Raw genomic sequence first — 26168 nt, forward strand, 5'->3', positions numbered from 1 at the left:
CAGCCAAGATTGCGATGCAATAGCAGAGTTTAGGGGTCATAAGGCTGGAATAGCTAGGGGCTGATGAAGGTCAGGACGTAGGTGCTGTGACAGAGAGGCGTTGATGAAGCTTGCACAGCAGCTGTCATTATGCCTGGCTCTAGGTATTACGCTCTGTCCTGCACCTTCACCAACTCTGAGGCCCGGTCTGCACTAGAAAATTAGGTCAGTTTAACTATGTCGACTGGGATTTAAAAACTCCACACCCCTGAGCAGCCTTGTGAAACCGACCTAAGTCCCCGTGCAGGCAGTGCTAGGTCAACAGAACAATTCTTCCATTGACTTAGCTATCGCCTCTTGGGGAGATGGATTACCTGCACCAATGGGAGAACCCCTTCTATTGGCATAAGTAGCATCTACACTGAAGTGCTACAGTGGTGCAGCTGTGTCACAATAGCCTTTTAAGTGTAGATAAGCCCTTAACTGATCCAAAATTAAAGCAGCAGCACAAAACAAACAACCCCACAGAGAACCTGAGAAGGGAAGCAACTCTACCTGCTATGAAGTAATAGACGATGGCATTGGAGCCCTCATCTGCATCCACAGCACCAGTGACATTCCCCACAATGGTACCAGGACGGGAATGTTCAGGAACAGACAGAGCTTGATACTGAGGGCTACTTCTCTGCCAGCGTGAGCCCAGAGAGAAGAGAAGGAGTGTTACAGGGGAAGGCAGTAGAGTAGTAAGAATAAACAATGATCACAATGTTATAGAGCTCACCCTGACCTCATGGATTGGAGACTTTTTCTCTCTTTGCCTTAAAATGCTAATAATAGACAAATAAGAACAAACTTAATTCAAGTAACACCAAAGGCCTCAGTTAATCCCTAGGGACCACATTACTCATCACATATACTACACACTGCACCCCCCAGGCACCATACAGAAGGTTCAGGATTGGCAGCTGGATTGAGATGAGACTTTTTGTTTTTGTGGCTAATGTTCATTTTCACTTAGCACATTAACTGTCCGCTGTCTCACTAACTTCAGTGTGTCCTACATCTACACAGAGATTAAAAACCCATGGCTGCCCTGGACTTGGGCTTGCGGGGCTTGGGCTCCGGGAGTGAAAACCACTGTGCAGATGCTTGGGCTTGGGATGGAGCCCAAGCTCTGGGATCCTTGGAGGTGGCAGGTCTTAGAGCTCGGGCTCCAGCCCAATCCTGAATGTCTACACAGCAATTTTTAGCTCCACAGCCTGAGCCCAAGTCAGCTGATTCAGGCCAGCCATGGTCTTTTATCCCTGTGTAGACTTACTCGGATAGTCCCTTCACCTAGAACTATCCACTGCAAGGGGACAAGATAGCTCTGCTTACAGGTGGTCTCAGGAAGATGGGCTCATTGTCATCAATGTCATCCAGTGCCACCTGGAGAGGCTGCATGGTCTCATACGCGGGCAGGCCCTGGTCACATGCCACGATGATCAGCTGCAGGAGAAACACACACACAACTTTGGAAACACGCTTGCCTTTTAAGACTCTGCAAAACACTAGCAAATGAGGGGGCCCTACTGCAAGCGAAGAAGTTAGCGTAATGCTGTATGATTGAATATGAACATTTATATCATTGATATTATCACTGTTAGACAATTGCAACAATTCTTGTACAAAGTATGTCATGTAAGGTGTCAATGGAAAAGTTATGGTTCACGAAGTATGATTCTCCTGTTTATATGCATGTACCATTTTTGTATCTGAAGTTATGAATATTGGCTATGTAGTGAAATCAAATGTGTTGCATTCCTGGGTAACAACCACCAGGTAAAATTAACATTAAGGCCAGAGAGTAATGTATTGATGGACCATCAAAGACACTTGGCCCTCATAATGGCCATAGAAGAGCCTCATTCTTCCCAGATAGATCTTCCAGTGGACACCTCAGCAAGAATATGGGCAATGGCTACACCCTGTGAGTCATTAAGCCCTGTAAGGACATGTGATATGCTCAGGTGACCCTGGACTCCATCTTGAGACAATAAATTTCCAGGCACGTGGTAGAGGATATAAAAGATCCCTGAGATATCTCCATTTTGCCCCTTCCTGCCCTGATTCTGTGGACTATGGATTTACAACTAAAAGGACCATTTTGAACTATGGACTGAGGACCTTCCAATCTTCTGGAAATTACCAGGGAGACTTTACAAGTTAGAAGTTTATTCCATCACTGCTACAAACCTGATGTAAGGACCTTGCAACTATTTGTATGTATATGATCTGTTAGCCATTATTAACTCTTTTGTTTCAAACCTTTAGTTTTAGTTACTAAAAGGATTGGCATTAGTGTGATTACAGAATAAGATCTGAGTTATATATTGACCTGTCTATGTGGCTGATCTCTTGGGATTAGAAGGACCCTATATGTGATTAAACTGCTTTTCAGTAACCGTCATCATAGAGTCCAGTGTCTGGGTGGTGAGATGAGGGCTGGTGCCTAAGGAGACTGCAACTTTGGCTTCTTGCTAACCAATGCAGTGAGAGAGTTGTTCACTTTTGTTACTGGCTTGGTATAACCTATTGACAGAATAGTCACCACTTTGGGGTGAGTCTGCCCTATTTCTCAGCACTTCGTCCTGAATTTGGCACTCTCAGCTGTCACCCACTGAGGCACAGGGACAGTTAGGGACTGAGAAAAAGGTGAAGGCTGATAGAAGACATTTTTTCTGGGCTAGTTATAGCAAATGAAAGATAACAGTGACTTTATGTCTTGGAGCAAATGGCATGGAATCGGAGAATGTATTAATATCATGTTTCCCTCAGCTGTCAGGCTGGTAAATCTTTTGATACATTTGATAAATTAGGGAGGTTTATGCTCAGCAGCCTGGGGTGAGCTGTAGACCTAAAATTACCACAAGTTGAAAAATGTACAACCCCAACATTTAACCCCTTCTCTAAAGGTCTGAATGTGGCATGCGTAACACCCTAAAGGTAGCTGGATTGCAGATGATTTCTTTGGGGGGGAGTTGCAATGGCACACAGCAGCCCAAGGCCACAGTTGGACAGGGACAAGGGCTGGGAGGAATACACCAAAGTGTCGGAGAAACAGTTCATCATCAGGACTTGCAGTTTCTAAGTTACTGCTTCCTGCTATTTTTATTATTTGAGAGGTGAGATTTTAATTGTGAAAGTCGGAAATGCACAGAGAGAGAGCCTACACAGTGAGATCAACCACTGTGCAGGACTCACCCATACCACTCAGGGGAAGGTTTCAATCCTGACGTGTTAACAACCCCAGCTGTTTCAGTCCTGTGTCCACCCACAGATCTGCCAGTGTACCCCTGTCCTTTTCTGCTGCATGACCAGTCCTGAGCCTCCATACAACTCTCCCTCAATGATAATATGGTTCATTCCCTGTGACGCCAGGTCTGAGACAGAAAAGGACAAACTTGGTAACAGTTTTGTGATATGGACAAACAAGCATATGGACTAAATCCTTGTCCCAGCCACCACTCCTTTTCCCAGACTTACATTGTACACTGCTTGCTTTTCTCGGTCGAGCCTCCTTGCTGTCTGGATGAGTCCACTGCTGGAGTCGATGCTGAAGTACTCCCAGTCTTTATTCCCTGCTCCAGTTTTCAATAAATTGTACTGTACAGCTCCATTGAGACCCTCATCCTTGTCTGTGGCATAGACTTCATACACATTGGACCGGAGAGGTATTTCCTAGTCACACACATGAGCAGAATATCAATCCATGTATAGAGGGAACACACGCCAATAAATCTCCCAACTCCCCTCTCTACAGACCATGACAAGAAGAGTGGCCTGCAAAGTACTTAATGGGGGCCCTGTCTGTTTCTGTGAGCATCCACAAACATTTCAAGAGAGTCCCTGCTATGAACTGTAAGGTGATCCAGGACAAAACGCTGGCTTAAATCACACCAGTGCAATTCATGCACATCTCCACTATACATCTGCACTGCCGACAATATCCCTGTCTCTCTCGTCTGTTTGCAATGCTTCTATCTGGTGGCCAAGGCTGCTCTTACAGCTTCAGACATGCAGGACTATACAGGACAGCTTCCAAAGGACTCCGGGAACACAAACAAAGGCATCATTTTCTACACCTGAAAAACAGCCTCATTGTCTGTCTGGGCTCTGTATGAGCTAAGCAGAGCCTCATGTAGACAAGAAACTATTTAAAATGTCAGTGTTTCAGTCCCTAGATTGAAGACCTCATTTATAAATACGCTTGGCACACTCTGATCAGTGGTTTTTTTATTTTGTTTGTCTCCTGAAGTTTCAGTTCCCTAAAGCTCCCCTGAGAGTCCCCAGTAATTTGCTCTCCTTGAACCCTTCATGAGACCCTCTGGTAGGGACAGGTTCTAGCAGGGACAGGTTCTAGCAGGCTACAGTGAGATATCTGATCAAAGAGTCAGTCAAAACTAGGATTACAATAGCTAATGGATTGCTCCTTTGGAAATCTGGCTTGTTACATGACATTGCTGTCCAAGTTAGTGGGGACACAGTTGCTTCTCCTGGTTTTGCATCTTTCAGTACAAGCCCTTCTGTTGACATCTTAATGACACAGTGCCAGTAATCACCAGTTCAGACATCTACACCACTGCACCATGTTAGCAGAGTTTACCTCTTTAATATGCAGGATGGTGCCATTGGGTGGCCGGACAAACACTGGCCGGTTATCATTAATGTCAATGACCTCCACCTGGAGCATGGTGGTTCCCCACAGAGGTGGCCTGCCTTTGTCTGTTGCCACCACTGTCAGATTGAACCTCTCATAAGACTGTAGGTGTCTTCGGGATGTGATGAGCCCGGAGTTTTTATCAATCTTGAAGGCCTCTGGGGACAGAAGAGACAAATCTATCACTCTGGGCTCTCTACAGGAGTATTATAAATTATTGTAGGGTATAAACTAGGAACCAGGCTGGGAGAATGAAGTAGTTTAGCCAGCTAAGGGATTCTGGCAGACAGCTGAATACACCATAGGTCACTGGTTGAAAATCATTGGCTGCAGGATTCTCAGTCATATCAACACACTAAATCTGAATCACTGTAGGCTTCAGGACCCTACAACCCTATCCTTGTTCCAGGTCCATATGCTCTGAAGTGCTGATGTCCTAGTGGCATGTTGGAGTTTCAGAGACTCCCTTAAAGCCGCAGAGAGGCTGTGGCTGATCTCACTGAAAGATTTAAAGCTCATAGGTGTTCTCCTGTTATTTTCAGTTCCTCCTCTATTCCACTTGCAGCCCTCTTGATACTGTGGCAAATTGGGGATGAACTCACAGGTTTCAGAAAAGTGGGGTTTTCCCTCTCTTTTCTATATACTCATGCAGGCTCTGACCTTGTACCTACCACCCCCCCAGTGATACTTAATACTCTGGAATCCTCTGTCAGTGTCCATCTCAAAAAACAACCTGCCCTCCACCCTTTCCTGGTTTTTATTTATGTAAGACGATGTACAGCGGGCCCACTCCAAGAGCAGGAACTTGGGAAACAGTTTACATTTGTGTAACTATGAAGTCTGGGAAGGGGCAGCCTTGGGTGTGGTAGACAAGAGAGAATCGGAGCCTGAGCAGAAGCGGAAAGGTCTGCAGGGCTGCACTGCATGACCTCGAAGGGAACAGAATATTCTGTGGTGCAGCCGTTGTGTGTGCATAAGGCCCCAATGCTAACTTATTAGCATGTGAAATGGGAAAAATGATTTGGTCGTTGTGTTCTCTTAGATCTCTCCAATTTTAATTCTGTGTTTCTGTATTTTCCATCTCTCTCTGGAAACATCCTTTGTGCCTTTCCCACCTCCTAAATGCCTAGTTTTGCTAGTGGGGCCACATACCCACTCCAGGACCCTCGATGCTGTAGGTCACCACTCCATTGTCACCCTCATCAAGGTCTATGGCTGTCATCGTGATCACAGACGTCCCCGCTGGCTCATTTTCATACATGCTGGTGCTGAACTGTCGCTTGGCAAACTGGGGCCTGAAGTCATTGATGTCCAGAACCGTAATCAACACCTGAAGTGAAAGCAAACTGGTCATGTGGATAAAGGCACATAAAGGGGCAGAGAACCTGCAATGACCCTATCAGACAATAATATCTCCTCTTCCTTAAAAATTCTATCCCCCTTTTTGCTTTCTATTTAATTTTGTTACACAAAATGCTGACTGACTCCAGCAATAACAATGGCCATTGCCATTTCTCCAAGCACCATTAGGAACAATGACTACAGCAGCCCACACCTGGCAGGAAGGGAAATAGTTGCTTCAACAGAAGCTGCCTGCTAGTTACCAGACAGCCTAGTCCCTTCATCAGGGGCTTTTCCCCAAGCTGAGCAGCAACCTCTCTACTCACACTAAAGAAAACCGTGCTTTAACCAGCTGAAACTGCTGCACATATGACTGATTCGCAGACAGATACGTGAGCAGGAGAGGGTAGAGGAGCTAGCCCCAGACATTGTGGCAAGTGCTCTGGCACTGGCATGAAAGGGCAGAACTGAGAGCTCAGAGGGTATATCTACACTATGGGATTATTCCTATTTTATAGAAACTGTTTTTTTAAAACAGATTGTATAAAGTTGAGTGCACGCGGCCACACTAAGCACATTAATTCGGCGATGTGCGTCCATTTACCGAGGCTAGCATAGATTTCTGGAGCGTTGCACTGTGGGTAGCTATTCCATAGTTCCTGCAGTCTCCCCTGCTCATTGGAATTCAGGGTTGAGATCCCAGTGCCTGATGGGGCAAAAAACATTGCCTCTGGTAGTTCTGGGTACAGCCTCACCCCTCCCTCCATGAAAGCAGCGGCAGAAAACCATTTCGCGCCTTTATTCCTGGGTGAACTGTGCAGACACCATACCATGGCAAGCATGGACCCTGCTCAGCTCAAGACAGCAATCACGGACATTGTAAACACCTCGCGCATTCTCGTGCAGTCGATGCTTAATCAGGACCTGCACAACCAGGCAAGGAGGAGGCAGCTACAGCACAGCGGCGACAAGAGTGATGAGGACATGGACACAGAATTCTCTCAAACTGCAGGCCCCAGCGTGTTGGAGATCCTGCTGGTAATGGGGCAGATTCTAGCCATGGAACGCCGATTTTGGGCCCCGGAAACAAGCACAGACTGGTGGGATCGCATAGTGTTGCAGGTGTGGGACGATTCCCAGTGGCTGCGAAACTTTCGCATGCGTAAGGGCACTTTCATGGAACTTTGTGACTTGCTTTCCCCTGCCCGAAACGCCAGAAAACAAAGAGAGCACCTCAAGTTGAAAGTGAGCAATAGCCCCCTGGAAGCTTGCATGGCAAAAGCTACCGGTCCAGTCGTGAAGTCAATTGGAGTGGGCAAATCTACTGTGCGGCGCTGTGATGCAAATAGCCAAAGAGCATCATAGCTGCTGCTATCGACAGCTTTTTACCTGGGGGAGAAAAAATTGGTTTTGCAGTTCCCCCAATAATGGAATGGCTTTGCTGCAATGGATTCCCTAACTGTGGTGAACGATAGATGGAACCCATTATTCCAACTGGCACGGAGGCCCAGGAGACCCAGTTACATAACACAACACGGGCTAGTTTTCCATGGTGCTTGCAAGCACTGGTGATCACAAGGCGAACGTTCAAACAACATCCCGTGGGATGTGCCGGGAAGTGTTATGACGCTTGCATTCAAGAAGCACTACTTCCGTTAAAGGCTGTCAGCAAGGAATTACTTCCAGACCAGAAATAACCAGTTTGGGGGTTGAATGCCCCGGTTTAGTTACCGTTCGTGTATGCCAGCCCTTCCCCTTGAGCCATGGCTCATAAGCCATACACAGGCAGCCTGGACAGTAGTCAGGATGTTCAACTACAGCTGAGGCAAGTGCAGAATGGTGGTAGAAATGTGCATTTGGCTGTTTAAAGGCGTGCTGCGCACATACTGACTTGCTCAACCTCAGCCAAAACCAAATGTCCCATTGTTATTGCTGCTGTGCGGTAATGCTCGACAATCTCTGTGAAGTAGAGGGGGAATTATGGTGGGGGTGGGAGGCTGAGGGCAAAACACCTCAGCTGCTGTTACGCGCAGCCAGACACAGGGTGAGTTAGAAGGCACACCAGGAACGGGACGCGATTACAGAAGTTTGAAAACCAGTTTGAATCACTGCCCAGGGCACATGTACGCGTTTTGTTCCCTGAATGAAACCCCACCCCCCCTTCATTGACTCATTCCCTGTAAGCCACACACCCTCCCCCTTCAATCACAGCTTGCTTTCTAAGGAAATAAAGTCACTCTTGTTTAAAAATCATGTATTCCTTATTAATTAATTATAAAAAGAGGGAGAGAACTGACAAGGTAGCCTGGGTGGGGTTTGGGAGGAGCATAGGAGGGAAGGAAAAGGCCACTAAAAAAATTTCAAAATAATGACAGCCTTTTGGTTGGGCTGTCCACTGGGGTGGAATGGGCGGGTGCATGGAGCCTCCCCCCATGCATTCTTAGTCGTCTGGTGGGTGAGGAGGCTAAGGAACATGGTGAGGGAGGAGGGTGGTTATACACGGGCTGCAGCGGCACTCTGTGATGCTGCTGCCGTTCCCGAAGCTCCACCATCCGCTGGAGCATGTCAGTTTGATCACGCAGCAGCCCCAGTTGCATCCCGCCACTGCTGATCTTCCTGCCACCACCTGTCATCTCGAGCGTCTCTCCTCTCCTCACGTTCATCCCTCCTCTCCTCACGGTCACAGGCATCTTTTCTGTACTTTGATACCATATTCTTCCATTCATTCAGATGAGCTCTTTCACTGTGGGTCACTTCCAGGATTTCTGAGAACATTTTGTCTCGCGTCTTTTTTTTCCTCCGTCTTATCTGAGATAGTCTTCAGGAAGGAGGAGGGAGACTTGAAAAATTTGCGGCTGCAGGAGGGAGGGAAAAAATGGAGAGAAGTATTAAAAAAGATACCATTGTTCTGTAAAATGTTATACTCTTTCACTGTGAACAACGCTATTCACCTTACATAGCACATGCTATTTCAGTACAAGGTCGCATTTTGCATCTTAATATTGAGTGCCTGCGGCTTTGGTGTTAGAGATCACACAGACGCAGGTTTGGGCTGCAGAATTCGGCTTGCATGCGGCCATGGTAAGCCATTTTCTTTCGGCTTCTGCAGCCTTCATATATCCAGTGCCCTCCTTTCCCAAATAGCAAGCAAAGCCCCTTGAGTGCTGCTTCTTTCCTGTTAACGTGCAGCACCAGGCCCCTCCTATCCAATTCTCTGGGATGATTGGTTTACCCCTCCCCCCACTGCGTGGCTGGTATCATGGAAGATCGCTGCTAGCCACTCCCCCACCCACCGCGTGGCTGGTAGCAGGGAACATCCCTGCCAGCCAAATGTGAAAAAGCTCAGCGCAAATAATCCCCTCCTCTTCCCCCTGCTTGGCTAACTGCAGGAAAGGATTTCTTTTAAGCCACAGGCAAACAGCCCAGTAGGAATGGCCATCTCTGTCCCCTTAATTAAATTCCTGAATTTCAACCAGGTTACCATGAACGATATCACTCTCCTGAGGATAACACAGCGAGATAAAGAACGGATGTTCCTTGAATGCCAGCAAACACCAGGACCATACGCAGCTAGACTTTGTCATGCAATGATACCAGATTACTTGCTACATACATGGTGTGGTCAAGTGTCCTACCATGGAGGACGGAATAAGGCTGCCCTGGCCAGAAACCTTCTGCAAAGGCTTTTGGAGTATTTCCAGGAGAGCTTCATGGAGATGTCCCTGGAGGATTTCTGCTCCATCCCCAGACATGTTAACAGACTTCCAGTAACTGTACTGGCCGCAAATGTATCCCAAGTCCTCAGGGCAAATTAATCATTAAAAAATGCTTGCTTTTAAATCATGTTTTATATTTACAAGGTACACTCACCAGAGGTCCCTTCCATGGCTTCATTGTCTGGGATAGTGGCTTGGGAGGGCACTTCAGTCAGGCTGAGAAAAAGCTCCTGGCCGTTGCGGAGAATGGAGTGCTGTGTGCTCCCTGCAAGCTTGTCCTCCTCTTCCCCCTCCTCATCGTCCCCATCTACAGAATCCTCAGGCACATCTGAGATTACCCCCCAACTCGGAATCCACGGACAGGGGTGGGGTACTGGTGGCGGACCCCCCTAGAACTGCATGCAGCTCAGCGTAGAAGCAGCATGTCTGCGGCCCTGCCCCGGACCTTCTGTTTGCTTCTTTGGTTTTCTGGTAGGCTTGTCTGAGCTCCTTAACTTTCACACGGCACTGTACTGAGTCCCTGCTGTGGCCTCTCTCTGTCATGGCCTTGGAAATTTTTTCAAATTTCCCATTTTTTCATTTCATCTTTTGGAATGGAGTTCTGTTAGCACAGAATCCTCTCCCCATATAGCGATCAGATCAAGTACCTCCCGAGCAGTCCATGCTGGAGCTCTTTTTTCGATTCTCAGACTGCATAATTACCTGTGCTGATGAGCTCTGCGTGGTCACCTGTGCTGATTAGCTCGCCATGCTGGGCAAACAGGAAATGGAATTCAAAAGTTCGCTGGGCTTTTCCTGTCTACCTGGCCAGTGCAGCCGACTCCAGATTGCTGTCCAGAGCGGTCACAATGGTGCACTGTGGGATAGCTCCCGGAGACCAATACCGTTGAATTGCGGCCACACTAACCTTAATCTGAAATGGCAATACCGATTTGAGCGCTACTCCCCTTGTCGGAAAGGAGTACAGATATCGATATTAAGAGCCCTTTATATTGAAATAAAGGGCTTCGTTGTGTGGACGGGTGCAGAGTTAATTCGGTTTAACGCTGCTAAATTCGGTATAAACGCATAGTGTAGACTAGGCCATAGCCACTGAGTTTCTTTTCCACCATGCCTGACTTCCAAGAAGCTGCAGCCTGTAGCATGGTCAGCAGTCACTTCCGTGACCCAAGGTCAGGACTTAGAGAGAATCTGTGCAGTGACTCTAGGCAGCTCTGGCTGTATTCAGTTCTGGGTGCTAGAGATCCTGAGAGAACTACAGGGTCTGTCTGTGTCCAGTAGCCTCAAAAAAAAATCCTCTTTATATTCATTACAGCCGAGATCTGTATCTTACTATACTCACTACATAGCCCAGTGGGATCTGCACTCTACATGCTCCTATCTCTTGGCCACACTGTATCTTCAGGGGTTGTTTAAAATAAAGACTGCAGTAAACTTGCAAAGTCATACTGCTAGAGAGTAGATGTGATACAATCACAGCTGCATCCATTTATCACAACTGCACTGCTGGGTTTGTCTGGACACTGGCATGTAACTACTTCAGATGCTACATTGTCCTCTTACAGTATAACATACCAATGACTCTGCCCCAAGGTAACATCAAGATCCCATCTTGAACTGCTGGCACTTTCTTGTGGGCGCTTTCTCTTTTATATTGTTTTTTCCCCCCCTCGGGCTTCTGTGCTATTTCCCTCATTCACTTGCTCTCTGATTTTTCTTTTGCCACTTACTTCTTGGACTCATATGCTCTCTCTCTCTCGCTCTCTCCCTTTCTTTCTCACACACACACACACACACTTTGTTGCTCTCTTTTCCCATATTCTGTACTCTGCAAAGGCCTTTCTACAGTGTGAAGAATGCACACAAACCCATGGAGCTTTACACCTATGGCATAAAGATGCATCTTAAACCCATCCCAGCATTGTGGCGTGGTACCTGCACAGAGTTCTCTCGACGGTTACTAGAAATGTCCCCAGGGTTGTCCCTTGCTACAGCAGTCAGCGTGTAGTGATCCTTCTTCTCTCGGTCCAGGGCTGACAGGACATAGATATCACCCTGCAATACACAGACCTTCAGAAAGCAAGTGGCTGTTTGCATGCCATTTCTGTGGTAAGTTGACTGCTGGTTAATACCAGGTGATTAGTTTAACAGAAATAGGAAAAGGACAGAAGGGAAGGGGAGAATCCCCTTCTTCAGGCTTGACTCCTTTTCCCTAAAAGGGGAGGGGGACTTTAAGAGTTCCTCCTTCCCCCATTTTCCCATGATATAATGAGATTTTGACCCCAGAGGGCAGTCTGTCAGCAGCAGTCCCCTCCCATTTAAAGTGCTCCTGTCCCATATCCCTGTTGTTAGTGCAGTACAGCTCCATTCTTCACCTCTTACCGTGTTGGGGTTTATCCCAAACTTGCCCTCTCCATCTCCCAGGTTGTACTGGATGAGGGCAAAGCGCCCAGAGTCTGCATCAGTGGCCCTGACCCTCAGGATGACCGTACCCAGTGGGACATCCTCAAAGACTGGCTTCTGCAAGTGCAGAAAGAGGAGGAGGAGAGAGAGGACAGGGGAGTGTGGGGTGACCAGATAGCCCGATTTTATAGGGACAGTCCCTATTTTTGGGTCTTTTTCTTATATAGGCTCCTATTATCCCCCATCCCTATCCCGATTTTTCACATTTGCTATCTGGTCACCCTAGGAGAGTGAGGGTTTGACCCACTCATACATCACTAAAAGCAGCAAAGCACTCAGAAAAAACAGTGTGTTTGGAGGATGAGTGAATGGCCTCTGCTCTTTTCATGCAGGGAAGGTACTGCTCTGGGGCTTGAGGGTGGGGTCTAAAACACTTTCTGAATTTTAACCATCAGATTCTGCAAATTTTAAGCTTTCATTTAAAATTTTAAGCTTTCATTTAAATGCTATGAACATTTCAACACTTCTGTATGGGAACAACCCCCCCAAAACTGAACTCAATGCAGCACCTATTAATCCTGAGTGCAGAGAAAGAGCCTGAAATAATGGCCCTTAGATAGGTGGGAAATAGAATACACACCTCACTAGGTGCTCACTCTGGAACCTACTGATGACAAGGTAAATATCAACATTATTATCTACCTCACTGCTTACCATTTTAGCAGAAGCATATTAACATTCTGCCAATTGAATCTTAGCTAAACATTTAGGGCCTGATTGTCATTTGCACAAAGACTCCTGAAGAAATGTCTAATCAGCAGCTTTGCCCTTAGTTTAATTAGAGTTTTGCTCTCCCCTGTGTATGGTTCTCATGGGATTCTAACTAGCAAGCACTGTGTAGTACACAATATTTTGGCCTGCAAACATCCAGCCCACCACAATGGCCAGGTACGTGCCCCTCCCACTCTGTCGGCCCCCAGCAACACATACATAGTCTGACTGTTAAATCCCATTCACCTGGTAAGACGTTTGGCTGAAGATGGGATTATTGTCATTGATATCCACTATCTGGAGATACACTGGGATCTCAGCTGATCTCCGAGGAGAACCATTGTCTGAGGCCCGGACAGTGAAGTTCAGCCACTGCACCTCTTCATAGTCCACCGTGCTATTTGCAATAACCTTCCCTAGAGAGAGCAGACTGTGAAATGAGAACCCCTCTGAGCCCTTTCACTGCTGGCCTGGCCATATAAGACAGGCCGATAAATGTCATCTCATTTCTATAATGTCTATTATGGAGGGAAGGAGAGGACGTTCCCATAGTTCTACATATGCATGGATCATGAAAACTCCCATAGGATGGGTTCCACTGCTTGAGACAATCACTTCCTCACCACCACTGGAATCAGGTTCAACAAGGCTGACCAAGACTCTCTGAACAGTGCTGCTGTGGGGGCCGGGGGTGGGGGAGAACAGGGAGAGTTGGTCTAAGAACATGCTAGCTGTTCAATGCTGGTGCTGACAGCTGTAAGGAGACAGCCTTGGTGATTAGTGTCATGCCTTCAGTGATCTCTTGGCATGCGAAATAAGGAACCATTCAATGTGAGTAAGGAGGGCTGTGATCTGGTCCTCTGTGAAATGGGCTGTGTCAGAATTGTACAAAGGTCACCAACAGATTAGTCCTCATCTCAGCATCTGCATTCATCCCCTCCCTGCTGTACCCTTGATAAGATTTACAGCGTCACAGGTGAGAAGAGGGACTCCTAAATTCCCCCACCTACCTGCTGAGAGGTCTTCAAGTCGGGCATAGCCTTCTGGTGAAAGGTTCAGCAACTCATAGGTGATCTGTCCATTGGCACCTTTGTCTGGGTCCACCGCAGACAAGGAAATCAGGGTGGTCCCCGGTGTGGCTCCTTCCACGATCCTCTCAGTGAAATAGGTGGCCCCAAACGGACGGAATCGGGGAGTGTTGTCATTGACGTCCAGCACGTTCACTGTCAGCTTAGCTGTGAGGGCAGGGGAGGCAGAGATGGAGGGTGAGAGTAGATGGATGGGGACCAGATGAAAAAGAGACAAGATGAAAGAGAAGCAAGTGGAGAATGGGAGAGAGAGAAAGAAAGGAGGGAAGCTAAGTAAGAGGTGTGTCAGATCCTCTGCTGATGGAATTATGCAGCTCCACTAAAGTCAAGGGAGCTCAGCTGATTTGAGGACCTGGCCAGAAAGTTTAAGTTTAATATTCATTCCTTCATGGACAGCTCTGGGCTTTTGCAGGAGCTGCTCTACCCACAGCCTGAAGCCCTCGCTTTGCCTGTTTTTGATGCCTAGCTCATTGCTGGAAGAAGGGAAGTGAAGTTCCACCAGCTGCTTCCAGAAATAAGATGGGCCTGACTTATTCAAAGACCCTACAGCAGACTTGAAAAATTCTAGTCATTCACATGCCCCAGGGCAAGTAATTTTCTCTGATAGGAAAGTAAAAGAGGAGTAGTTTTTCATCATCATGATCCTGGAAAAGGCACTTGGGCCTGGGCTGGTAAGCTCTTGTAAGAATTTTGCAAGGCTGCCATCACTTACAGCTTTCTCAAAGAGCTGCTGTTAGACAGAACAATGGAGTCTTCCTAGGCCCATTGACAGCAATTGCAGGCCCCAGGGCAGAACAGTCAATGGGCCCCCCAGCATGCACAAGCCATGCCCGCGCAGATGTGGTCCGCCTGATATTTGGGTGGTGCTGCGCCTGTGCTGGCTGGTACCCAGCAAGCTGCTGGCTACACTGCTTTTGCTCAGCTAGTAGAGTTGCCAACTGTCTAATTGTGAAAACCCAAAGACACTACCTGGCCCCTGCCCTGAGGCCACACCCCTGTTCTGCCCGTTCTCCAAGGCCCCGCTCCTGTTCACTCCATCCCTCCTCCCTCTGTTCCTAGCTCTCCTCCACCCTCATTCACTTTCACTAGGCTGGGGCAGGGGGTTGGGGTGTGGGAGAGGGTGCAGGTTCTGGAAGGGAGTTTGGGTGTGGGAGGGGATGAGGGGTCGAGCTCTGAGAGGGAGTTTGGGTGCAGGGTATGGGCTCTGGGATGGGGGTTCAGATGTGAGTGGGGGTGCGGAGTGCAGGCTCTAGGCTGGGGTGCAGGAAGGGGTCAGGAGGTTGGCACTTACCTTGGGTGGCTCCCGAAAGCGTCTGGCACTCCCCTCTAGTAGCAGCTCCTAGGTGGGGAGGCCAGGGGGTCTCCCCACACCGTTGCCTGCAGGCATCTCCCCTGCAGGTCCCATTGGCCACAATTTCTGGTCAATGGGAGCTGCAGAGTCGGCGCTTGTCGCAGGTGTAGCATGCAGAGACCCCCCACCAGGGGCTGCAGGGACATGCTGTGCTGGCCGTTTCTGGGACTGGTGCGGAGTGTGGGTGGGCAGAAAGCCTGCCTTAATCACACTGAGCTGCCAGCAGTGGCCAGGGGCCCCCGGGCCCTTTTAAATCGTCCAGGCCCCTGGGCAATTGCCCCCTTTGCCATTCCCCTGTTGGTGAGCCTGAGTCTTCCTACCCAACAGGTAGTAGGTCATCAAGGCATCCAAGAACTCAGGACCAGTGACCTCAGGAATGGGTGTAACTAGGTGTGGTACATTTATACAAAATTAAATACCAGTTCAGTCATACTCAAATCTAAGAAAGCCATGGTTAAGGCAGTGCTAGAATGGGGTGGGATATCCAGCCTGATCAATTATAAGCATGTATCTTACCAACAGCAGACCTCCCAGCAGCCTGTAGAAATAGAGATGCAATGAAGCATACCCTCAGATCACAACATACCCTCCCGGCTAACAGCACTTTGCTCATAGTCACAAAAAACCTACTGCTGTTACAGCACGTGAGCTTTCTTTCGGCATGTGGCCTGCAATATAGCAGGGGGCTGTTTTGTTAGGGGAAAAAAGTAGATTTCAAAAATAAACCCACGGGGGATCAGCAGGAGAAATAATGCAGCTATAAAATGGAGGAAGCACCCTCTGCTATTCCAGGTTTTAGTCCCCCAATCCTGCTCTCCATCAGATCATCTCCCTCATGCAGCATTTATTGTTTTTCTAGTTCTGGGTCCCTGCTTTGCCCTGACCTGCACACCTGCTTTTACTCTATTCCTGGGATCTCCCTTAGCAGAGGCTGCAATCATGCCAAACTGCAGCATGGCTTGATAATGTGGAAATACAGTTATTGGGGGCCTTGCCTGAGAATCCATCATTTCCTTCTGGCATAACCACCAACAGGGTTTGAAGCCAGGTCCTTAGCCAAAAAATGCCATAGCCTGAATTGATCTGCGGCCCAGCCCGACTCTCACATTGGAACATGAGCTGTCTGCAGCAGGAGTTCTCTTACCATTTGGCACGCTGACGGAACGGTCAACAACATCGCTGGCGTTATCATGGACAGAGATGGTGACTTCATACGTGGCCACAAGCTCCCTGTTTAGGGAGGACTTAACCTTCACAGCTCCTGCAAAGCAGAAAAGGAAAGAAAACCACCACTTACATAGATTGTAAACTCTGCAGCAGCCCTGCCTGATTCCTCTAGGCAGAGGGGCACAGAGCACCAACCCCAGGAAACCCTCTATTACCCCACAAGCCTCTCTGCCACTGTGTGGTGGCCTCCTGCCTTTCCCTATGTCATTTATAGAATAAAAGGAAAAAAGTCAACAGGCAAAAATCCAGCTCTTTGCTAAAAGCACACCCACACCACCCTGCCTCAGGATGGAGCTAAGTAGACATCAGTCTTTTTTAGCAACTGGGTGCGTTTGTGCTGGGGACGGGAAGTGAATTCTGAACTTTGGAGTCAGCTCTTCAGCTGGTGTCAATTGTGTAGCTCCACTGAAGCCATCAGAGTGACAGTGCTTCACACTGATGGGGATCTAGCCCTTTATTTCACCCAAAGCCCTCGTCACGGCCGTGGGGGAGAGATGTGCCTTTTTTATGAGTCAGCTTTCCACACCTGAGCTTGCACTACGTCAATCCTGTTGTTCCACAGCACAAGGCCCTGCGTCATGAAGAGACCGGAGGCGTGCGATCTGGGACTGTGGTCTCATCAGCAAGTGAGTCGTCCCTTACACCCACCTCTCTATACACCAAAACATGGCAAGCAAGAGATCACTTACCCAAAAGATTCCCCTCACCCACCAGCGAGCCTCTGCTGAGCGGGTGTCTGCGTTCAGTCTGCGAAGGCTAAACAACAGCCAGCTGCGTATGTCAGGGCTGCTCCCTCACAGCATGAGGCAGCCAAGCACCCAGCCAGTGATGAGAGTGATCATGCTTATGACTGAGATGGAAGGGAGACAATGGATGAAGCGAACAGAAGACTGACTGAGATTGACACACAAACAGAGAGATCAAACCTGCCAGGCTGGGAGCCATAATGAAAAGAAAAGGCTTAGTTAGTTAGATAGTTGGCAGTGCAATGCTATAAAAGTGCAGCTGAGAGAGAGGACAAGGAGAGTTGGAAAGACTTAAGAGAAAGGAAAAAAAAGACAGAGAAAGGTGGCAAAAGAAAGGAAGGGCTAAGGAAAGACAAAGAGAGAGAAAGCATGACGGGGGGGGGTGAACGAGAGAGAGCAGATAGGGATGGGAAGAAGTAGAAGAGGGAAGAGAGAGGCTCAGCCATATAAAGAGTTTCTCTTGCTCTTGTACCTGTTTTAAAATCCACGGCAAATGCTCCTTGCTGGCCCAGCACTAGAGCATTCGTGTCATCCTTGGCCAGAATCTCAATGATGTAATATTCTAGCCGGGGGTTGAGATCTCTGTCTATTGCTGTGACCTCAGCGATGATGGTGCCAGGCACTGCTGACTCAAGCACACTGACCGTCTGGATCGGGTTGATGAACTCCGGCCGATAATCATTGACGTCATCAACAAGGATGTTGACGGTGGCAGTGCCAGAAAGAGGGGGCATGCCTCGATCCACAGCCATCACTGTCAGCCTGTAGGTATCCCTTTCTTCCCTATCTATGGTGATGTTGGCCACTTGGATTACTCCGGAGTTGGCATTGATCAGGAACTTATCCTGAGCTCCACCATCAATCCGGTAGCTCAACTGCTGGTTGAGGCCGCTGTCTGCATCTGTAGCCATTACCTGAAGGACAGAAAAACCTGGGGGGGGAGGAAACCCATACTCTGACATTTGAGACTTTTTCTTTCCCCTAGGTCATTTTCAGCAAATGAATCACCAGGCTGAAACAATCCAGTGGTTCATCTAGTCCACCATCCTCTCGCTGCAAGTGGCCAACGCTGGAGGCTGCAAATGAAGCTCTAGTACCTCTATAACTAGACTAACTGTGTAACACTTTACCACATAGGGAAATTTCCTCCTCCCTAAGCTATGCCCTAAGCATGGGGAGTGACAGCCCTTGGAAGCACACAGATAAAAACCAAGGGACAGCTGCAAGTAAAGCAAATAAAGGCACAGATAAAATCAAACTGGTGTCTGGCTTATTCATCAGGTTTCAGAAGAAAGTGCAGAGGGAAATCATAGAAATCCCAGTTTGCTGGTATAATACAAACAAGAGAAAACCCGGACAACTTTGTAAAGATGATTGGGAAATTCTCCTTACTGGGTCCGACCCATGACATTGAGAGAAAACTGAGAAACATGCATGTATGTAAAAAGAACAGGAGTACTTGTGGCACCTTAGAGGCTAACAAATTTATTTAAGTATAAGCTTTCGTGGGCTACAGCTCACTGTATCAGATGCATAGAATGGAACATACAGTAAGAAGATATATATACATACAGAGAACGTGAAAAGGTGGCCACTTCCACCTTTTCATGTTCTCTGTATGTATAAATATCTTCTTACTGTATGTTCCATTCTATGCATCCGATGAAGTGGGCTGTAGCCCACAAAAGCTTATACTCAAATAAATTGGTTAGCCTCCAAGGTGCCACAAGTACTCCTGTTCTTTTTGTGGATACAGACTAACACAGCTGCTACTCTGATACATGTATGTAAACATTTGACATGCAGTACCAGAACTATCTGTACAAATCCACATTAGTCAGATGGCAACAGGAACATCATGTTCTCTGTGTCACGGGAAGTATGGAGAAGTGCCCTACTGTGTACAACCCCATTATGCCAATGGCGACATGGTGGTCTGGAGTGTGCAATCAGACTATGCACCATGCAAACACATCACACCTACATTGTGAAAAGAGGAAACATGCAACCCTGTGAAAAAAATGAAACTGAGCTACACTCTGGGTAGGTCAACTCCTTGGTGGAGCTGAAGTCTTGACTCCCATGATTATTACTATGGACAGAGGAGACTTTCTCCCCTCACTTGTAAGCTGTTATGCTACTGGCGGGGCACTGCAAACATAGCCCCCAAGTCCCCAAACTCCCTTTATGCAAAATCCCTTCACCCTCACAGACTGAAACCCTGAAACTTCCCAGCCCTGATATCTTCTGTCCTTTTGATGTCCCCACAACTGGTTTCTCCATCCCAGTCCCCATCTCCATCTCTGTCCCATTTCCTTCCCACACAGTGGTTTCAGTCTGACCTGGGGGGCTGTTTTCCTGCAGTTGCACTGTCACCACTGCTGGGTTAAACGATGGCCTGTTGTCATTATCATCCAGTATGGTCACAGTGAGCCTAGCAGTGCTGTTCAGCTTGCCAACATCCTCTGCCACCAGTGTGAGCTCAAGGCGTGGGTTCAGGAAGGCTTCTCTGTCAATCACTCTGCCAGGTTTTACCAAAATGACACCTGGAGGATAGTAAAAGTCAGCCAGAAAAAAAACAACCACCAAAAGGCAACTTCAAGAGAGGGTGCAGACTGGACTCAGGTGCAATCCAACAGCTTTCAAACTCTGGAAACATCTGTGCCTCGGAACTGGAAATGTTACCCAGTAGCTCTATATTTCAGACAAAGCCGGTTTTGACAGGCACCTTATAACCAGGGTGCGTGTGGCTAGCTTACCTGTTCTGTTGTTGACAATGAAGAGGTCCGTTGGCATCCCCAGCAGCTGGTACCTCACCAGTGCATTGATGCCCTGATCACTGTCCAAAGCTAGAACTGGACCATTGAGCACTGTGATGGGAGTTCCTGAATCAAACAAGAAGTGTTAGCAACTGGTGGGGAGCCCTTCATGGACACCTCCTTTCTCTCCCTCCTCCCCCACAGTGACTTGTGACTGATAGCAACAAATGAATGAGGCAGACAGAATGAGGCGACATGAGACAGTGAAATAATGGCTGTTGCAGCCTTGGCAGACTGACTCAAGAAGCCCGTAGGGAGAGGTCTAACACCCTGCTAAAAAACAAAGCAAACAAAACCATCAGACCTTTTGAACCGACCACAGTGACTTGAAAGGTACTTCCCAGCATGCTTTGCAGCAGAGTCTTGCTTACTTGATTTGTCCCTGAACTCAGCCTAATATACGTGTGTGTATCAGGGCCGGCTCTAGGCACCACCGCTCCAAGCATGTGCTTGGGGTGGCACTTTCCAAAGGGCGGCACTCTGGCTCCTTTTTTTTTTTTGCTTGAGGCACAAAAAGCCAGGAGTCAGCCCCTGAGCAGAGGTGAGGTGCAGCAGTGGGGAGCATGGGGAGGACCACAGGAAGTAACCCTGGGGGGGAGGCAGAGGAACTGCTCCCCCCCACAGCTCACCTCTGCTCCACTGCCGCCTGCTCCTCTGAGTGCACCGCCGCTCCACTTCTCCCTCCTCCCTCCCAGGCTTGCTGCACTAATCAGCTGTTTTGCAGCAAGGCTGGGAGGGAGGGGGGAGAAGCGGAGCAGCGGCAGCGCACTGAGGAGATAAGGTGGAGCAGAGGTGAGCTGCAGTGGTGGGGGGTGTGGGGAGGGCTGCAGGAAGTAACCCTGGAGGGGGAAGAGGAACCTCTCCCCCCACAGCTCACCTCCGCCTCCTCCCGCAAGCGTGCCACCGCTCTGCTTCTCACCCCTCCCTCCCAGGCTTGCCTGGGAGGGAGGGGTAGTAGGGGAAATGCGGTGTGCCCAGGGGAGGAGGCGGGGCTGAGGATTTGGGGAAGGAGTTGGAATGGGGTGGGAAAGGGGCAGAGTGGTGGCAGGGCTGGGGGGGCACGGGAAAATTTTTTTGCTTGGAGCGGCAAAAAACTTGGAGCCAGCCCTGCTGTGTGTGAGCATGTGTGGCAGGGACATGGATTGGGGCTTGTTGGAGTTTGCTAGCTATTTTGGATGCATGTTAGTCTCAAAGAGTATTTTTGCAAGTGCACTGATCAGCCAAGTTGTTACCAGTGTACAAGAGCCTTTAAGGAGTTTATGTTCCAAGCCAAACAAAGACACTTGTGATCTCAGAGTGGGAGTTATTTTAAGGGGGAAAAGGGGGAATATTACTACCGACTGGGGGAGCTGAACAAAGTAGTTACCCGGTATAAACTGCAGAAGCCAGACATTTTACTATACTGACTCTGAAAGCAAACATTGTTTCAGCAGCGAGGGTTACAGAAGGCTGTTCCCTGCACTAATGCAACATAAAGCTGCTCAACTTGTCCTTTTTTATGTGAGACAGAATACATTCAGTCTGAAATAACAAGAACAAAATGCTGCCATATTTCAGCAAAACATGACAATAGACGGTTAGGCAGTTCGGCTGTACTAGAGCAATTAGCTTCAGTTAAGAACACAGCAGGTTTTGCACCACAGTCTGTGACTTCAGGACATGGAGTTCATCGGCTGGATAACAGAACAGCACATTTGCCTAATGCCATCCAGATGTATGATTTGTAAAGGGATTGTCTTGTTGTGGGACCAGAGTGTTACTTTGGTGGGAAAAATATCCACTTGCATAAAGTGACCCTGACAAAGACCTGGCTGGGATGATTTAGATGGTGTTGGTCCTGCTCTGAGCAGAGGGTTGGACTAGATGACCTCATGAGGTCTCTTCCATCCCTAATCTTCTGTGATTCTATGACCCAGCTTTCTCTCCATGTTTATCTTCATTGCCCTGTAACAACATCCTAGCCCACATCAATACCCCCTCTGGCTGATCTAAAACGTTTCACTGCTCAGTGACATTGTCAGTGTTCAGTTAACGATGTTATATAGGACAGCTCATGAAGGAGGGACTTTTTTCCCTAATGGCCATCCCCTTCATCTAGCTGGAGGTATCTGGGATGGATTGGGAATCAAAGAAAATTCCTGCGAGTTGAGAATCATGTATTAAAGGGAGAACAAACGCACCTGCTGGAGAGTTCTCCATCACCTCTGCCTCATAAGAGCTCTGAGTGAAAAGTGGCCGGTTATCATTTTCATCTGCTATTGAAATCACCAGGAGGTCAAAATCCTAAGGGTGTATGAATAAAACAAAGAAAAGGGGACAGTGACTACGATACCTGCTCCTCAACTCACTTCCTGCATCAGTGTCTGACACGTACCACCTTATCCAATTCAGCACCATGGAGAACCTAAGCCATGTGCAATCATGGAACTGCATCACCAGAACATACCATAGGATCTGTAATGCCTTTACCCAGGTGCCTGGGCTTCATTCCCAATATCATATAGCAATATGAGGTCTAGGACGGCAGGGTAGGGGAATTACACATCCTAGGGTATCATTCTGTAAATGCAGTTCCATGGCTGAACATGGCCAGTCCAGATTCTGCATTACTATTATACCATGCCATTTGGAATATAGGCTTTGCACCAGGGAATTTATGCTCTCGCCATGAAAGGGTTTAAACCATACACACAGAGTCTGTGGATTTAAAGAAAATATTGTCTCCCATGTCCTATTTTATTTCAGGCAGTTCAAGAGTTAATAAAGGGGAAAACGTGGCCTCCCAGCAACTGCCTACACACACTCAACTCTGCAGGCAGCAAACGGATGCCATCCGCAATCCTATCATACCACTCCATTTGGTCTGACTTCATTACTGCTGCCATACTGCAGTACTGCGTAACGTAGTCTGCAATGCAAAGACATAGCCTTGCTACCTTCAGACAGATACTCTTTTGTAACAATACATTCCTCCACTTAAACAATAAGAGCAGAATTATACATTGCGCCTGTTATAAGTAGATAGGTAAGGTAAGGGTTAAGTTCTTTTACCTGGAAAGGGTAACCAAACACCTGACCAGAGGACCAATTAGAGAACTGGATTGTTTAAAGTCAGGGGCGGGAATTTGTATACTTGGGGTCTTTTTTTTGTTTTTTTGGCTGTGAGTAAACAAGGTTTTCTCCTAACTCCTTTTTATTTCAAATATTATACCAAAAGTTTGTGAGTACAAAGGAACCCCAAAGCAATTCGGCTATGAGGAGCTTTGTGTTGTACGAATAGATGTGGATGGCTGTGTCTTTGTTGTTTTCTCGGCTGTGAGTTAACAAGCTTTCTCCTAACTGCATCTTATCTCCAAGTTTCTCCTACACATCTGTGAGTACAAAGGAACCCCAAAGCAATTCGGCTATGAGGAGCTTTGGGTTGTACGAATAGATGTGGATGGCTGTGTCTTCGTTGTTTTCTCGGCTGTGAGTTAACAAGCTTTCTCCTAACTGCATCTTATCTCCAAGTTTCTCCTACACATCTGTGAGTACAAAGGAACCCCAAAGCAATTCGGCTATGAGGAGCTTTGTGTTGTATTTACATGTATGTGGATTTGTTGGACTGGTTTAATTGGGCTATCTTTTAAATCAGATTGTTTCTTCATATTTCTGATAAGCAAGAGCCTGTATTGAGTTTCTTAATGCAAGATTATTGTTTTATATTTTCTTTCTTTTTTTTTTATAAAGTTTTCTTTTTAAACCTTGTGAAAGTTTCTTTTTCTAGTGAGGCAGAGGGGGGAGGGAAAAGCCCAAACTCGGTGTCTCACCTCCCTATTGTCCCAGGGCGGGAAAGGCTATAGGACAAAGGGAGGGGGAATTTCTTGTGTGAGCTGACTAGGTAAATACCTAGCCTCGGGGAAGCTAGATTGCTTCTCCGGTTGTATTCAAGGAGTGAAGCATAGCATTGCACCGGCTAACCCAGGAAAGGGGGGGAAGCTGGGAGAGAAGAGAGAGAGACCCAGGGCTCTGGGTCTTGGGGGTCCCCCAGGGGAAAGTTGGGGTGACTCGGGGGGCATACTAGGACGCCCAATAGTCCTAGCTGGTGGCAGCGAGAATATCCAAGCTGGTAGTGAGCTTGGGGGAGTTTCAGGTAAGCCCCCAAATTTAGGACGCAAAAGTCCAGGTTTGGGACAGGTCCAGATTGTGGACGCTAAAGTCCAGGTCTGGGACTGGAGGCTAGATTACCACAGCGCCCCTTTAAGGTAGGCTGGGAGATTGTGAGGTCAATCAGGTGGAGGAATGTGCTGCTTCCTGAGATGGCAGCAGGCCACTCGCAGTTTCCACTCCTTCTATCTAGAAAGGAGAGGGGGCTGGCCCCCCAGAAGCCTCCACCCTAAAGATACCTTCTACAGGAGAACCTGGACACACAGACCATACCACGTCTGTTCTGTTATAACACAACAATGGGGTCCAGTAAACCATGTTACTCAGCCACAATTGCAATATCCCCGGTATGTTACAGCACAGAATCCTGGAACTGCAGAGCTACATACTAGTTTATCATCTGCACCATGTTCCAGAATGATGCCCACGAATTCATAGCACAGAAATGCTGCACCATCTCTTCTAGTAATGTAGCACCTAGTTCTCTCTGGTACTGCCACTGTGCTGTATCTCGCTGTACTTCAGAAAGGCCAGGTGAAGCGAGTTGTTGCAGGGACACCATTACTGAAGTAAAGGCTGGGTAAAGGTCTATTAAGAAAATTCTATGCTGCAAGAAAAAAAATGTTGGCCTGGTTTTCTGACCTAGGTGGGAAATCACAGAGAAATGTGTAGGCTTGGGCCATTTGCCTCTGGAGTTCAGAAGTTAATTTGGAGGAGGAGGTTGTCATATAAGTGTTTTCAGTGAATAGTCCACCCATCCCCTGATAACATAAGAAGCCTTTGCCCCTGCTGCTTCAATGGAGAACCCCAGCATTGTCCTTAATTACCCGCCTGGCATTGCGCGTGTTCTCAGGATTGTCTTTCACTGTGACAGTCAATCTGTACTCAGCCACCTGCTCCCTGTCCAAGGGACGGCTTACATAGACGATGCCAGTCTGGTGAGAGAAAAGAAAGGAGAAAGATCAAATAGAGATGGGCCTCCCCATGCCAAATTGATGAGAAGAACCAGCTATGGGTGGGGAGCGGAGAACCTAGAGCTCCACAGGCTCAGTGCGTGGGCCACATTGAGTCTCTAAGTGACTTGCCACATCGTAAGGCCACAGTAATCAGTGGGACTCTCCGGAGGAATTCTGGCAGACTCAGCTGAAATTCCGCAAGAGGAGTGTACACCAGAGCTGGAGCTGTGTCACCTTTTGAAAAGGCAAAATGCACGTTCCTCTCCATACCAGTCCAGCTGTGCTTGCCAGTGTGCACAGAGGTTTGGTGTACCATGGCTTCACCATTGCCCCTCTCAGGAGAAGAAATCTACTGCCAGCAGTGGTGCTAGACAATCACACTGTCCTCCACCCTCTAGTGTGACTGGAGCGGCAGCAAGAGATGGGGAAAACTGCTCTTTTCTCTGTCTACCCCCTGTTGCACAAGACTAGCTGGAATCTGGCCCATTGTAAACAATGCACATGCAAAAGTGGAACTGTATGTGTGTGAATAATAACAAAGCCAACATTTTCATGAAACACTCGACTTTTGGGTCCCAACAGAGCCTTATTTTCAGAGATACTGAACACTACCACTTGCACTGACTGAAGCTAGAACTGCGGGTGTTCGTTGCCTTGGGAAAACCATGCCTTAAGACCAACAACTGAGGTATCCTGAATGATGCGCTGCTTGGAAAATTTGGCCTTAAATAGGGTTGCCAACATTGTATTTCAAAAATAAGGGATTTTCTTCTTAGCACCCCTGATCCAACCCTCCTCTCGATATTATTAATAATAAGCAGTACTTACCTGCATTCGCCAGAGGTATTTCTTACTGCTTTTTGCAGCACTCAGCAACTCCCAATCTTTTTGTGCAGAGATGAAGAAATAAGGGACTGTTGGCAACC

General features: G+C 47.8%; 1 protein-coding gene and 1 long non-coding RNA gene across 3 annotated transcripts in view; both read right to left on the reverse strand.

Moving 5' to 3' along the window:
* CDH23 (cadherin related 23) overlaps positions 1 to 26168 on the reverse strand; it is a 508967-nt gene that overhangs the window by 13759 nt on the left and 469040 nt on the right. Inside the window, exons 42-56 of one of the 2 annotated variants that reach the window (XM_075072614.1) lie at positions 25114 to 25221; positions 22321 to 22423; positions 20081 to 20206; positions 19664 to 19867; positions 17794 to 18252; positions 16493 to 16609; positions 13920 to 14144; positions 13156 to 13325; positions 12118 to 12255; positions 11671 to 11790; positions 5831 to 6008; positions 4625 to 4836; positions 3505 to 3699; positions 1357 to 1467; positions 535 to 664 (exon numbers count right to left, since the gene is read on the reverse strand). In XM_075072614.1, coding sequence (XP_074928715.1) covers positions 535 to 664; positions 1357 to 1467; positions 3505 to 3699; positions 4625 to 4836; positions 5831 to 6008; positions 11671 to 11790; positions 12118 to 12255; positions 13156 to 13325; positions 13920 to 14144; positions 16493 to 16609; positions 17794 to 18252; positions 19664 to 19867; positions 20081 to 20206; positions 22321 to 22423; positions 25114 to 25221 — 2596 coding nt within the window. The remainder of the gene's footprint in view (positions 1 to 534; positions 665 to 1356; positions 1468 to 3504; positions 3700 to 4624; positions 4837 to 5830; positions 6009 to 11670; positions 11791 to 12117; positions 12256 to 13155; positions 13326 to 13919; positions 14145 to 16492; positions 16610 to 17793; positions 18253 to 19663; positions 19868 to 20080; positions 20207 to 22320; positions 22424 to 25113; positions 25222 to 26168) is intronic. The other variant, XM_075072613.1, reaches the window with a different exon arrangement.
* On the reverse strand, positions 8259 to 10012 carry LOC116829308 (uncharacterized). The gene is made up of 2 exons (XR_004374707.2): positions 9890 to 10012; positions 8259 to 8874 (listed from the first exon to the last, which is right to left on the reverse strand). It is a non-coding gene; the product is annotated as an uncharacterized LOC116829308 (long non-coding RNA).

This window comes from Chelonoidis abingdonii, chromosome 15 (genome assembly GCF_003597395.2).
Source record: "Chelonoidis abingdonii isolate Lonesome George chromosome 15, CheloAbing_2.0, whole genome shotgun sequence".
NCBI lineage: Eukaryota > Metazoa > Chordata > Testudines > Testudinidae > Chelonoidis > Chelonoidis abingdonii.